Raw genomic sequence first — 13,860 nt, 5'->3', positions numbered from 1 at the left:
AAAGAAGAAGAGAAAATTCAAGATTTGAACCTAATTGGATAGTTCTAGTTAGGTGATTGCAATATTTAAGTGAATAACTGAGAATGTGTCATTTTTTTTTACTATAATATAAACATGAAATAATTTTTCCATTTTATTATAATTGACTTGTCTCTTCTAGTATTAATTTATTTCAGGATCACTGATTTTTATTAGAATTTTTTATATGAATTTATTATTTAAATAACATTTTTATTTATTATACTTAAATTTGAACGAACATAAAATTTGAAAGATTACTTAAATAAATAGTTTATAACACTTAAATTTTGTATTTAACAAACATATTAACATTGATAAATTCGAACATTTGTTTAAGCTTCAAAGTATTATTTAAAAATTGGGAAAATATTGTTTTCATAAAATTTATTTTCATTTAATTACAATTATAAAATTTTTTTTTGAAAGACAATTGGATCATCTTCGATTCATGTCACACCCATTATAAGTTCAAATCTTGGTCCTATAAAACCTTCTCATCCAAGTATGCCAATAAATTTAAAATGGAAATTCTTAATAAATATATAAAATTCTTTTTGTATTAAAAAACTATTTTGTAAAAAAATATTAAATATAATAATCAAATACGTTTAGATTAACATGTAAATAATATATCATTAAATAGATCTCATAACACTTTTGAAAATGATATGACATCATTTAAGACGTACACAAAATAAATTATAAATTAAGGTTGGTGTTATAAGGCGTGCATTGAAGATTGCCTTGTAATGTTAGTTTCATTTATAAGTTGTTCATAGTTTTACAAACAAATCATTGGTACAGTTAAAGCTCAACCGAATCTCATAAATAAGTAGTTGAAAGTAAATACTTCATTAATACTCCTATAACACAAATAAATAGTTTTTTAGATAATTAACTGTCTTCTTTTTCTAATTTTAATAAGAAGCTCAAATAAAAAGGTTAATATTGAATATAATATTAAAAGAACAATGTTTTTTGGTAATAAGATGAAATGAATTGGTTTAATCTAAATCACTTTGTAAATAAAATGTTTCCAAGAATTTATGCGTTGAACACAAATCTTATTGACATAAATTTAAAACAAGTTATAGTAGTTATACAGTATTTTAACCAGTTTAAATAGACTTTCAAAAACAATTGCTGCAGAAATTCCACAACGAATTAAAAACAGCCCAATATTTATTGGACCTAAAAAAAGCAAAACAAACATTAATATATCAACACATTTTCATCTGTCAGTAATATTCATTCTGCAGCTATAAAGCTAGAGTAGATTCAACAATGAAAAACATTTAAACAGCCACAAAAATAATTTCAAAAATAATTTCGTCAGTTCATTCAATCTCATTTTAGTGCATACATTAATATATCAACACATTTTCATCTGTCAGTAATATAGTAATATTCATTCTGCAGCTATAAAGTTAGAGTAGATTCAACAATGAAAAACATTTAAACAACCACAAACATTTCATTCAATCTCATTTTAGTGCACTGTAGTGCAATCACTAAAAGAAAGAAACTTGTGTGGACCCTTGCCAAAATGACAAAAATCAGTTTTATATATATATATATATATATATATATATATATATATATATATATATTTTGTAGATGATTATATCATACAAGGTATTGTTTTCAGAAAAATCATGTTGGAAATGCAGTCAAACGTTTAATATAAGCTAGTTAATTATTAAATTTATTTTATCTGGTACTCGTTTGTATATATTAAATATATTTTATTAATAAATCACTTAAAAAGTAAGTAATAAATAGTCAACATATTGTCAATTTAATATTTATTTTCTTACATTTCATTATATGTCCGTAGCCATACATAAACGTTAAACTTTTATTTTAAAAGGTATGGATGATGATTATTATAATTTTAAGAATATTTTAACGTTTGCATATATAATAGTTAGATTTTGTTCTTTTTAGTAGAAAAAGACAAGAACAAAAAACTAAAAGAGCAACAGTTAATGCCCATCAAGTATTAAAATGAAAATCTTTAAATAAAAAAAGAATTATAATGTATTAAAAGTTGTAATTCTATCGATGAAGTATTTTATGATAATTTGGACAAAATTAAAACAAGTATTATAATTATAGTTATTTATATAAACACCAACTAATTATAATTTATATATGATAAAATACTCAAGGTGATGTTCTTCTTTATTTCTAGTCCTTAACGCGTAATCTCCACTAACTTCATTGTCCAAGATTCCATCTATTTTTTGGTGATTGAGAAAAGGTTAAGAAGAAGATGACAAAGGAGCGTAATTGGCTTAAGAAATGAATGAGTTAAGTTTCCAACATGGTTAAAAGTAAAATTCAAAGCAGGAGGGGTGGATCGCTTTATCTTCTCCCCCATTTTAGCGTCCCTTCCAAGATTAACCCTAATAAACAAAGGAGAAAGAAGACTAAACAAATGAGGGAGAAGACTAGAGGAAGAGCAAAAGATGGAAAAGAGAACAATCGAGAAATATTCCAAGAACACAAAGTCCATAAGTTCAATATTTTCTTTCACATGAATCAATGTCTATTGTATCAGCAATCAACACTTAATTGCAAACACCAAAGGAAGCAAGAAGGAAGAAAAAAAGGTAATTTGATACACAAACTCTTCAATATATATATTTTGTGTTTCTCTATTTTTTTGGTTTCTGATTGTGGATGGTTGGAATGGGGTAGGAGAATCAGAAAGAAGGTATTGAACTCACTCATGAATCACAGAGCGAGACCCAGGTTGGTCCGGTTCAGTTGACGCCGTGCAGTACTTCCTTCTTGTGAAAGTTCCTGTGGCAGCCGCAAGCCGCACAGGTAAGCGCCGCACTGGTTCCCTCACCGGCACTGGCCATGAATTCCCTGCAACCATCGACCGCGTAACCTCCGGTGTTGGCTGCATGATTCTTCTGGCACTCTCCGTATCGAATATTCCCCACCGCAGAAGATGCGGCGTATTCTCTCTTCACCACCACCTGCCTCTTTTTCATCTTGAAAAAACCCTAACCGCCTCTTGATTCCGCACAGCACAGAGCAGAAAAGTCAGTCGGAGATGGACGGAAGGATCCTTTCAGTTCATGATTTGATCGAAAAGGAAGCAGAAAGCAGGAAGGATATAGAGACAGGTGTATGTATATATATAATATAATATATAGCGCCCTAGGTAGCTGTGTCTATATACAATTAATATATAGTTGGTGGTTAACCCTAACCCTAGCGTGTAGATTTATAAATGGCAGGGCGTAGGGGCGAGGGGGCTATAGGTAGGATGAAGAGATGGAAAATGAGATCATAAGTGATTCGGAATTGAGCAGGGAAAGTTTTTGGTGGTGTAAATAAAATAAAATTTGAAGAGGGGTATGGTATGGTATGTATAAGGACAGGCAAAAAAGGAGGAGGAAAGCATTAATGATTATTGGTGTATGAGCCAATGAAGGAACAACACATGATGAAGAGGGAGCGGTGGGTGTTTTAATTGGCTACAACGCAAGAGAAAGGGTTCAAGTGTTTGTGTTTTGGAGGTGGCGCCCTCTGATTCAGAAGAGGACAAAACTTAAAATGGGGGAGCTCAAGAAGGGAATGCTTGTCCTCACACTATCCCATACAACCCTGGACTTGTCTTCCACAATTGATAGCTCACCTATCACTCTTCCAAAACAAAACAAAACAAAACAACACACTTAGCTGCATGTCAAAATTTGGCACCAATTTATGAATCAGATGAGAGTAAATTGGTTTTGGCCAAAACCTCAGAGATTAAACTACATAAGTAGACTCAGCCGCTAATTTTATATCTGCAGTGGGTCCAATTTGATACTAAAAAGGCAGATTGCTGGCCCTTGCTACTGTGACAACAACTCTTGTAAGATTCTAATAATTATAAGACCATTCCCCCACTCTCTCATATACCAAGTGTGGACCCTTATCTTCTCTCCTTTGGATCAAATCAAGGACAACGTCATAATTTTTCCTAAATTTCACTTTTCTATCTATGCTCTCCAACAATACCCATCTGCCATCATCAAACCTAAACAATTTCTTCCATCTTTCTGTTATTGTTGTTGTTATTGAAGATATCCTACGCATGGGTTTGTTTGCAAATATAGGAGGAACTGAAACACGTAGAAAGTGTAGAAGAAGGAAGAGAAAAGAGAAGCGAAGAACCGGCCGCTTCCACAAGATCTGCGTATTGAGGATTTTGAAATATTCTTATTGTGGTAGGATTGTATGGGAAAGAATACGAAACCATAGACATGTTTGACGTTGAAAGGCATGGATTCTTCAATTAATCCATGAGTAATACATGTTCAAGCAGGCATGAGGAGCCTCCACCAACACCATCTCAAAGTAAAGAACTAGAAAGGACAAGCCCACAATGGGTCAGTAACATGTGCACATTTGAGAACATGACAAAGGACAAGGACTCGTGCTTGTCAATCAGACATCGACCTAACTCGTTTACATTAATTACACCACAATTCAAAAACATCATCAATTCAAATTTCTTCTCCTCCTTAAACAATAACCCTCTAATTAATCATATCTTTGGACTATAAAGTAAAACTAGTATGAAATATGAGATAGCTTGAGGCATTGTGTTTATGGTTTTTGAAGACAATGGCATAAGTTTGCCAGCGTTGAGATGTGAATTGTGTATAACTTTCTAGTAGCAGAATTTATGAAGGCGTTGAAACAATGTGCTGTGATGCCTGGCTGTATAGTAATCTGTCCTTTTGGCTAACGTCAAGTACTGATAGAAGTGTGTGTGGCTCTTTAGTTCCATTGAAGACTATACGTGTAGGGGGCACTCCTCCCATATTCTTCTCACTCACACATCCACCATTACCCATATCTTCATGTTCCTGCAGAAGCCAAAATTTCGTTATCTACCAATGCAAAATTCTAATTTTCTACTATGTCTAAATTTTGCAATTAATCATATACAAAAAGCCCTTCATGTGGTAATGCAATATAAGACACTTATCAGTATATATATGTTTGGTGCTGCTTTTGCCACACACAACCAAACATCCCTTTGGAACATTCAATGCCATTTTACTATTTCAGATCACGTTTGCAAGTAAAAACTTCTGGCCTTCGTTTCAAATCGGAAACATGAGGTCAAATGTGATTTTAGACCAAATTTAAACTGGAAAATACTTTTCTTTTAAATTATTCTATATAGTGAAATTTCCAAAACTAAGTTTACAAACCACACTCATGAGTTGTCTTTTTCTGAGTGATAATCACTTATATTTAGCTTTTGACCTGTATTTTTCCACGATTTTAAATACATTACTAAAGAGATTAAGTATTATTAATATGTGGGAAAACGACCTATTAATTACAATGAGTCAAAATCATGTCTTGATATGGATTACCTATATATTGCTTTTTTAACCGTTATTATATTATATATATAGTCTATTTTGAACTATACAAAAAAGACTTCTTTTTTTTTTCATAATAATGTCATGAATTACTTAAAAGAAAAGTGTTGTGATGATATCGCCTTGCATATGGGTGGACTTGTTCATGGCGAATTGTCATTAATTTTTGTACGCATATTTGTTACATATAGTGTCGGTTTATTAACGGTATATAACAGAAGGAAAGAGTGCAAAAACTTTTGATTAGTGGGGGATAATTGAATGTACTAAAAGTGTGTCAACATAGATCCTTTTCAGTTGAGCATATTTAACATAGATCCTTTTCAGTTGAGCATATTATTTAGCTGGAGAGATAAAGATATGTGATAAAGAAAGAGATTGGTGGTCACTTTAATGTTAATTGACATTTAGATAGAGAAAGAAAGAAAATTATTTTCTTTATATAAATCACAAATTTTTTCTATGAAAAGCAATAGCGTTCAAACCAGATAAGATCACTAGAAAGAAAAGTATATAAACATAATAATTAATTGATATGAAATTATAAAAGTATGAGATAAAAAAAAAGTATCACGTAATGCCGTATGAAAACAGGAATGAGTTCATTCACGTAATCCAAAAATTGAAAATCAGAAAACATCTTTAATCAAATTATTTTTGTTTTCAAAAATAAATGAGGAAAAATATCATGTTAACATATAGCATATAAATGAGGAAGAAAAATTATTCCTAAATGAGTTCGCTTTTTACATCTGTTAAATAAGTTTAAAACTTATATTCCTAATATTATATATTATTGATCAATTTATGTCTACCCACCATGTACTAAGTCCATCCATGTAGACTATATAAGATTTACAAAAAAAAAAAAGGTTTATAAATTTCATATGAAATTGAAATAAAGCTTGAAAAAAAATACAAATAAAAGATAATTTTCATTTTATAATTTAGTTTTATAACTCAAATATATCTAAATATATTTAAAAATAATGATATTAGAGTTTATTCTAATTATTATTGTAAATCTTATTTTACGTACTAAACCATCCACATAAAAATATTTAATTTCACATTGCTTATATTAATTGAAAATAATGTCAAAATAACACACACACACACACACACACACACACACACACACACATATATATATATATATATATATATATATATATATATATATATATATATATATATATATATATATATATATATATATATATATATATATATATATATATTATAAATAAAATTGGGGACATCTCTCATATTATTTACGAGCTAACCTTTCAACTTAATTTTAAAACTCATATAAAATTAACAAAGACAAATCTCTTTGCTGTTTTTCATAGGGAATTTTATTCCATATGTCATCGAATAATAATGAATACGAAAAAAATGTCTTAATAAATATTTGAAATCACATCTACATGATTAATTAACAATTGAGTAATATAAGAGTTTAAATTTTGTATAATATGAGTGCAAAAACTTTTTTTAACTGAGAATCTGTGATATAACTTTAAAAACACTATCAGAAATTTATAAATTAATTATATGAAATAATCTGTAATGACATAAGAATATGAATTATGTTTTATATCTTGAACACTTTCATTAAAGTGAATATTGAATCGGGTGAATAGTGAGTTGAGCTTGATGTTTCAAATTCTGGCTTGCATAAATGAATGTCATTTCTTCTGTCATGCTTAGGTAATTCAACGTTCTTCGTCAAAACAATATTTTCTTACCTCAGAATAATTTCACTTATCTCACGTAAAACACTTCTACTCAACCCTTCTTTTTATACATTCACACAACACCTACTAACTCTTCAAAAATAGCTCTTCAAAAATAGAGAAGTATGAATTTCAATCAAAATTAAGATTACAAATTTAATGAAACATACTCTTAATGAATATTATCATGATACTAAAAATCACATTTTAAGATAAAAGAAGAAGAAGAAGACATAAATATACTAATAATTGCATAGAACAAATGATTGTCACAAGAGATAAACAGTGAACCTGGTGATGTCCTTTGCTTCTTAACAACCGTACCCATTTTCTGGAGGAAAGCTATGTCATATTCTTCTGATATACCTTTATGTCAGAATTATTCTAAGAAATTCACACCATACGTAAATCAATAAATTATTTCAACATTTATAAATTGTAAGCATGTTTTATGACAGACGAAAATATTATTAAAAGCAAAACGTTGTTTGTAACGAAAAACTGTTCAGCACTAATCCCTAATCAAACTCCATGTCTGCAAATTTTTCATACTGCGCTTAAAACCAAACACCATGATTGCGAGGAACAAAGACGATGAATAATCCTTTTGAAATATCTTATTCAATCATAGATGTAGAAGATTATTGATGAAGAATGGAAGTGTAACATCAATAAGAACGGTGAAGCACCCGGCATATTAAAGCAACTTTCGTTCCATCAGCATCCATATTTAACTCAAAGTCTCTTTCTCTGAGTTAGGGCGTCTCTTTCTCCATGTTAACTTCTTAATCAAGACATGCATATGCGTGACATACCCATCATCAAATATTCAAAATTTTAAATACTATGCATGACCTGCTACCGATTAACTAAGTATTGCAAAACTCAAATATGAATTTGAGTTTCATATGAAATGAAAATGAAAAAATTCAATAACAAAGAAAAAAAAATCGCAGAATATATATTGGGTCAGTTTTTATGAATATCATATCATTTTCCTACACTTCTATATTTTATATATGTAATTTTATTACAAAAGTAGTATAATCAACTCAGTATATGATTGGGATATTAAGAATTAATGATACTAAAATTAGTTGATAATTAGTTTGAATAAAGCTTAATAATTTAATTATCTTTTGTAAGTACAGGAATGGGTATACTTATGAGAACCTGGACATTTTCACTACGGACATGTTTAAAGATATGCTTGATTTTATTATTATTTCTATGTCCATTAGAGTCCAAATTCTCTAGTATTGGATTTATTGACATTGTCTTCACTGGGCATTAAAAATATTTTTTTAATATATTTTGAAACATTAAAATTAATGATCATAAATATATTTTGAATACATAATAGAAAAATAGTTTTAAAAAAATCCAACAGATAATTCAAATCCTCTTTTATGTCCTAATTTGGTTGATAGAGTGAGATGAGCAACTGTGGTGTATAACTATGACGGTTTCTCTCATTAAAATCTACGATTTAACTCATAAAACGTAGAGGTCTATCCTCATTAATCCTTTGGCCCAGAATATTCAAATTTCAATAAGGAAATAATGTTTTTGTAAGCTAATTTTGAAAAGTGAAACTCAACGTTATCAAATATATCGTGAAAAAAAAATTGTGTAATATATTTATTTCATTACACAAATTAACTTCTGTGGTGTATAAAATAAATACACTATGAGAACTAATTTTTATAACATAAAATAAACTTTACGCGAAATACTGTTTTGTGAAAAAAAAAAAGAAGAGAAAATTAAACTTAAGATAGGTACTATGATATATGCGCGTTCAGAATTATTTATCATCCTATGATAGAAAATACAGAACTTCAGAAATAAAAAAAAAAAAAAAAAGTTAGCTAGAAAAAAGGGAGTGAAGAACATAAAAGGAGGGTGTGAATGTAAGATCTACGTGCCTTTGTGCGTAGATGCAGATCAACATTATACTTTCAACCATGGGCTTTATTTTTTGAGATATGAACACCAAGGCCCATAATTAATTTCCGGGAACTCTTTCGCACGTCCCTTTGAATCTTTGCATTCCTCAAATTTTTAATATTTTTATTAAACTTAAATATATTCTTAATCTCTTAAATTTGGGTCAAGTTATTTTTTGTTCTTCAAATTTAAAATTGATCTTCTAGTATCTGAAATAGGAGAAAATATATTCTTTAATCCCTCAGTTCAAAAATTGTATATTTAAGCGTTAAAATAAATACTTTAAAAAGGCTAATAATCATGATATTAAATATTCAATGATAAGAATGTAAAATAGAAATAAAATTATTATAGACCTGTAATTATAATCAATATTAGGTGAAATTTTTAACAATATTCAAAATGGAAGAAATAAAAATAAACAAACAATTTTCAAAATTCAAGAACTAAAAGTTATAATTTTAAATTTGAGGAATTAAAAACAAATTTATCTGTCTCAAATAAATTAAATAGTTATATACATTCAGAAATAATAGATAAGATAAAAATGTGGAACAAATAAAAATATATCAACATATTAACTTGTAGGAAACAAGTTAACCTAACTCGACACATTAATAAACAAGTAAAAAAAAAAAAAATCACCAAAAGTATCAATGATATAAGTTATGTGGTGATGTGAAGATAGGATGTAGGATGGTAGCCATTGAAAGCTGTATAAGAGAACATATTAAATAGAGTAATATTCATCTTTACTCAAGTTTAGGAAATTACTATAAAGAAATGAATTTAAATTTAACTTTTAAAATAAAATTTTACTTACTTATACATTGTAAATAAATAAATGAATTTAAATTTAAATTTTAAAATAAAATTTTACTTACTTATATATTGTAAATATTTATATTATTTTTAATTGATATAGAATCTTCAATTACTAATATATGAAATTTTGTAAAAGAGAAGAAAAAGTCATTCTACATTCAAAAACAATATACTTGATTAAATTAATTTAAGAACTTTTATATTCAATATTTTTTATTTGAAATTTTGAATCATCAAAGCAATAGTATTACATATTATCCTAATATTATAACAACAATTAAGCAAGATTTTTAAAGTTTTTCTAAAATAATTGCATGCTTTAAAACAAATTTATATGATGAGAAGATATTATTGATGTTGAATGTCATGACCTCAATTTAATTTTCGATTAAAGTTTCTTGCCATGGGTTAATTTTTGTTAATTTCATCTTCTTTTTATTAGAACTGAAAGTATTGTCGGTCACTCATTTTAATGAATTTCAAATTTATCATGCATGCAAATTATTTCAGCTGTATTTATTAAAAAAAAAATATTTTTTAACTACTAAATTGACAATTTTCTCTTACAATCTTAGGTGGTATTTTCTAAATGATTATTCATTTCTTCATTTTCTCATTCTCAATATTCCAAAATCACTAAAAAGATAACACATCATGTAATAAAAAAAAATTATCAAAATTTAGTAATCAAAATATCATTATCCATTTATTAAATATCAAGTATTCATCTACCATTAGAAGCCAAAAGTAAGTATTCTTCACTTTTTTAAGACGTTAAATTCAATATGTAAAGTGTCTTTTATTATTTTCAGTTTATTTGTCAATATTCTTCTTATTATTTATAAGTTTATTTTAGAAATCAATTTAAAAATGTAGTTGAGACGGATGGGATTATATTTTTTGTTAAAAGTGGAAAGGATTATATCTTTTTTTAAAAGTTACAAAATTCGTAAATGACATATATATTTGCAATAAACCTTACAAAATATTTAGCATCTTTTACATCTTCTTTTAAACGTAGTTTTTCTGGGTTAAACACTGTGTATAAACACTTTTCTCAATAAAAAAAATGGTTTCTTAATTCATTGTACTGTGAAAAAATAGTGTATTTCCCCTCAATATAAATTTTGAACAAAACAATACTTGATATAAAATGGCAAAGAGATTATAGATATAAAATGGACGAGTGTGTGGACCCCACGTGGGTTAGTAGATATAAAACTAATCCTCTAATCTTCTATTTTTAAGTATCAACAAAAAGATAATAGATATCAAAAGTTAAGTATTTTAAAATAACTATTTTTAAGTAGAATTCTTTTTAGGAGCTTCAATTAAAATATTTTAAAATATAATTCACACATAATTTAGCAAATATATATATATATATATATATATATATATATATATAAACGCATTTATTACAATTTTTAGTTACATAAAGTAAACATTTATTCTCTATACTGTACAAAATAACATATTTGTAAAATAAATAAAAAAGAAAATAAATAAACATATAACCCTCCTAGATGTCCCATGGGACCTAACATTCATTTATGCATGCCTAGTGAATGGCATATTATTTTAAAAAATATATTTGAATTTTTATAAATGTAAATCAATAATTTTTCTAAACGAAAATAGTTTGAATATCTATAAATCGGTTTAATGTTGATTTTGAAATTTATTTTTTCCAAAATTGATAGTTAATAAAAAAATAATTTAAAGTCAATAATAATAAATATATTTTATTTAGTGAAAAGTAGTCTTTATTCAACATAATAATAATAATTAATATGATATAACAAATAAATAATAATAATAATCTTTAATATCAAATATTTTTATATTAAAATCAAATACATAAATAAATAAACACATTTATTTATAAAAAAAAATATGATTTTATACCGAATGATTTCGTCCATTCACCTTGATAATTATTAGTAATATCAAGATAAAAAAACATAGATATTCTTAATTAATAAATTTATCTCTAATTTGATCTCAATAAAATTTGCTTACAAAGATTTATACCTCATTTATATATTATAATTTAATTATATATTTAATTACACCCACTTATATATTGTGAATTAGTTTTATCTCTAATTAATGTAGGACTTTCAACAGTATATTGTTACGATGGACACCAATATTAGGGGATGAGTGTTAATGCGAACTCATACTTGACGGAAAGATTGTTGAAAACTTAAGTATGAGTCTAAGTCTCATATGGAGTAAAACTGAAAAAGTTAAGCACCATATAAAAATGAAATGCCCATAAATTCATTGACTTAATGTTTTGGGTAAAGGTGATGTCAATCCTTTATATGTGGGTTGCACTCAATTCATGTCTCATTGATATTACACTTTTATATCACTCTATGTGCTTACTTTTTTACATAATATCACAAGATAAACTTATTTATTTATTTATTTAATGCTAAAATAACAAAATAATAAAACATTTCATACTTTTATTTTATATTTTTTTTTCATCTATCAATTAATATATAAACATTTTCTTAAAGAAAAATTACACAAAATCTTTTAGAAAAACTTAACCAAACCATTAAACCTAAAAATTCAAACCAATTTAAAAAGAAAAAGAAATATAAACATAACTTAGATTAATTTGAATTGGAATTTAGAAAATGTAATCCGTGACCACTCTATAGTTATTGTCCATCTCTTCTCTTGACTTGGGTGATAATCAACCATGAATGAGAAATGTAATGTAGACCATTTATTTAAATTTATTGCTAAAATATAAATGAAAGTGAAATTGGTTGCGAAAATTGAGGGTGAGGGAGCGAGGACTTAAAAAGTTTAGGGTCCTTATAGGGTCCCTCTCCCATCTGGACAAGGCCATCCTTTATTTTGCACCACCTTTCTGTGCCACATGTTTTACTTAATACACTGCCATCTTTCTCACACAACTTTACTTCTCTAATACCTCTATTATATATCACATACATTTGTACCTTCTCATCTTATAATAATTTTCCATTAAAGCTTGGCCTCATTGCCAATGGTAGCTGAGAGATTGCCCTTTCAGGACAATTCTATATCAATGCATGAAAATATGTATTTAATATTAATTTTATTCTTTACAACTTTTTTTTTATTATTATTATTCCATACTTTAATCTACAACCATTGATTTAAAAGTCTTACAAAATAACACTTATTCAAGACTATTAAAACCTTTCAAATTATTAATATTACTAACCGTCAATTTACATGAAAAGTTATATTGGTTAAGAAAATAATGTTAAATGTTTAATTAAAAATAGTTTCATACTTCCTTTTCAAAGTATAAGATTTGGTTAACGAGGTCCTCAAAGGCTGGTTCACATTTATTAAGGGTAGTTAATGCATCTTTTAATCCCATGTGAATCCACCTGAACACCATATATATAAAAGTCATGTGGTCCGAAACAATTTTGCCAATTTTCTTGTCCTATATAAGGAAAAAATGTGAATTTAATTATAAGTTGTATAATTCATTAACTAAGTTGTCAATTTTGTTTTAAAATTTCTTTTAGGAAATACTTGTAAATTTTGTTGTGAAAAAACATTTGCAAGAAATTGCTACTAATTTTCTTGCAAAATATTTTGTATAAAACACTTTTCACAACAAATTTTGCATGAAATCTTACAAATTTTATAATTTTGTAGAGAATGATTATCCATGAAAGAATTATCTATCAATTAAAATTCTTAGAAAAAGTAGCATTAAAAGGTTTTTTCTTACAATTTTTTTTAACAAATTTGCAAAAAAAATTCCATATAATATGAGAATTTCTAGTAGTGATTAATTTATCAATTATACAATAACCATTTTTAAATATATATATATATATATATATATATATATATATATAATTAATTAATTTAAGCTCAATAAGAATTTTATA

General features: G+C 26.9%; 1 protein-coding gene across 1 annotated transcript; it reads right to left on the bottom strand.

Moving 5' to 3' along the window:
• Positions 1–2,508: 2,508 nt before the first annotated feature.
• On the bottom strand, positions 2,509–3,432 carry LOC114175990 (mini zinc finger protein 3-like). Its single transcript, XM_028060863.1, has one exon. The coding sequence runs from the start codon at positions 3,024–3,026 to the stop codon at positions 2,790–2,792; it is 237 nt and encodes a 78-aa protein (XP_027916664.1). The 5' UTR covers positions 3,027–3,432; the 3' UTR covers positions 2,509–2,789.
• Between the last annotated feature and the right edge of the window lie 10,428 nt (positions 3,433–13,860).

This window comes from Vigna unguiculata, chromosome 3 (assembly GCF_004118075.2).
Source record: "Vigna unguiculata cultivar IT97K-499-35 chromosome 3, ASM411807v1, whole genome shotgun sequence".
NCBI classification, from domain to species: domain Eukaryota; kingdom Viridiplantae; phylum Streptophyta; class Magnoliopsida; order Fabales; family Fabaceae; genus Vigna; species Vigna unguiculata.
Note: the sequence above shows the minus strand (reverse complement) of the source record. Positions and strands in the feature narration are given on the sequence as shown.

Bases quoted from the DNA above. Each gene is read 5' to 3' on its own strand.
- LOC114175990 (XM_028060863.1), bottom strand. From the start codon at position 3,026: ATGAAAAAGAGGCAGGTGGTGGTGAAGAGAGAATACGCCGCATCTTCT.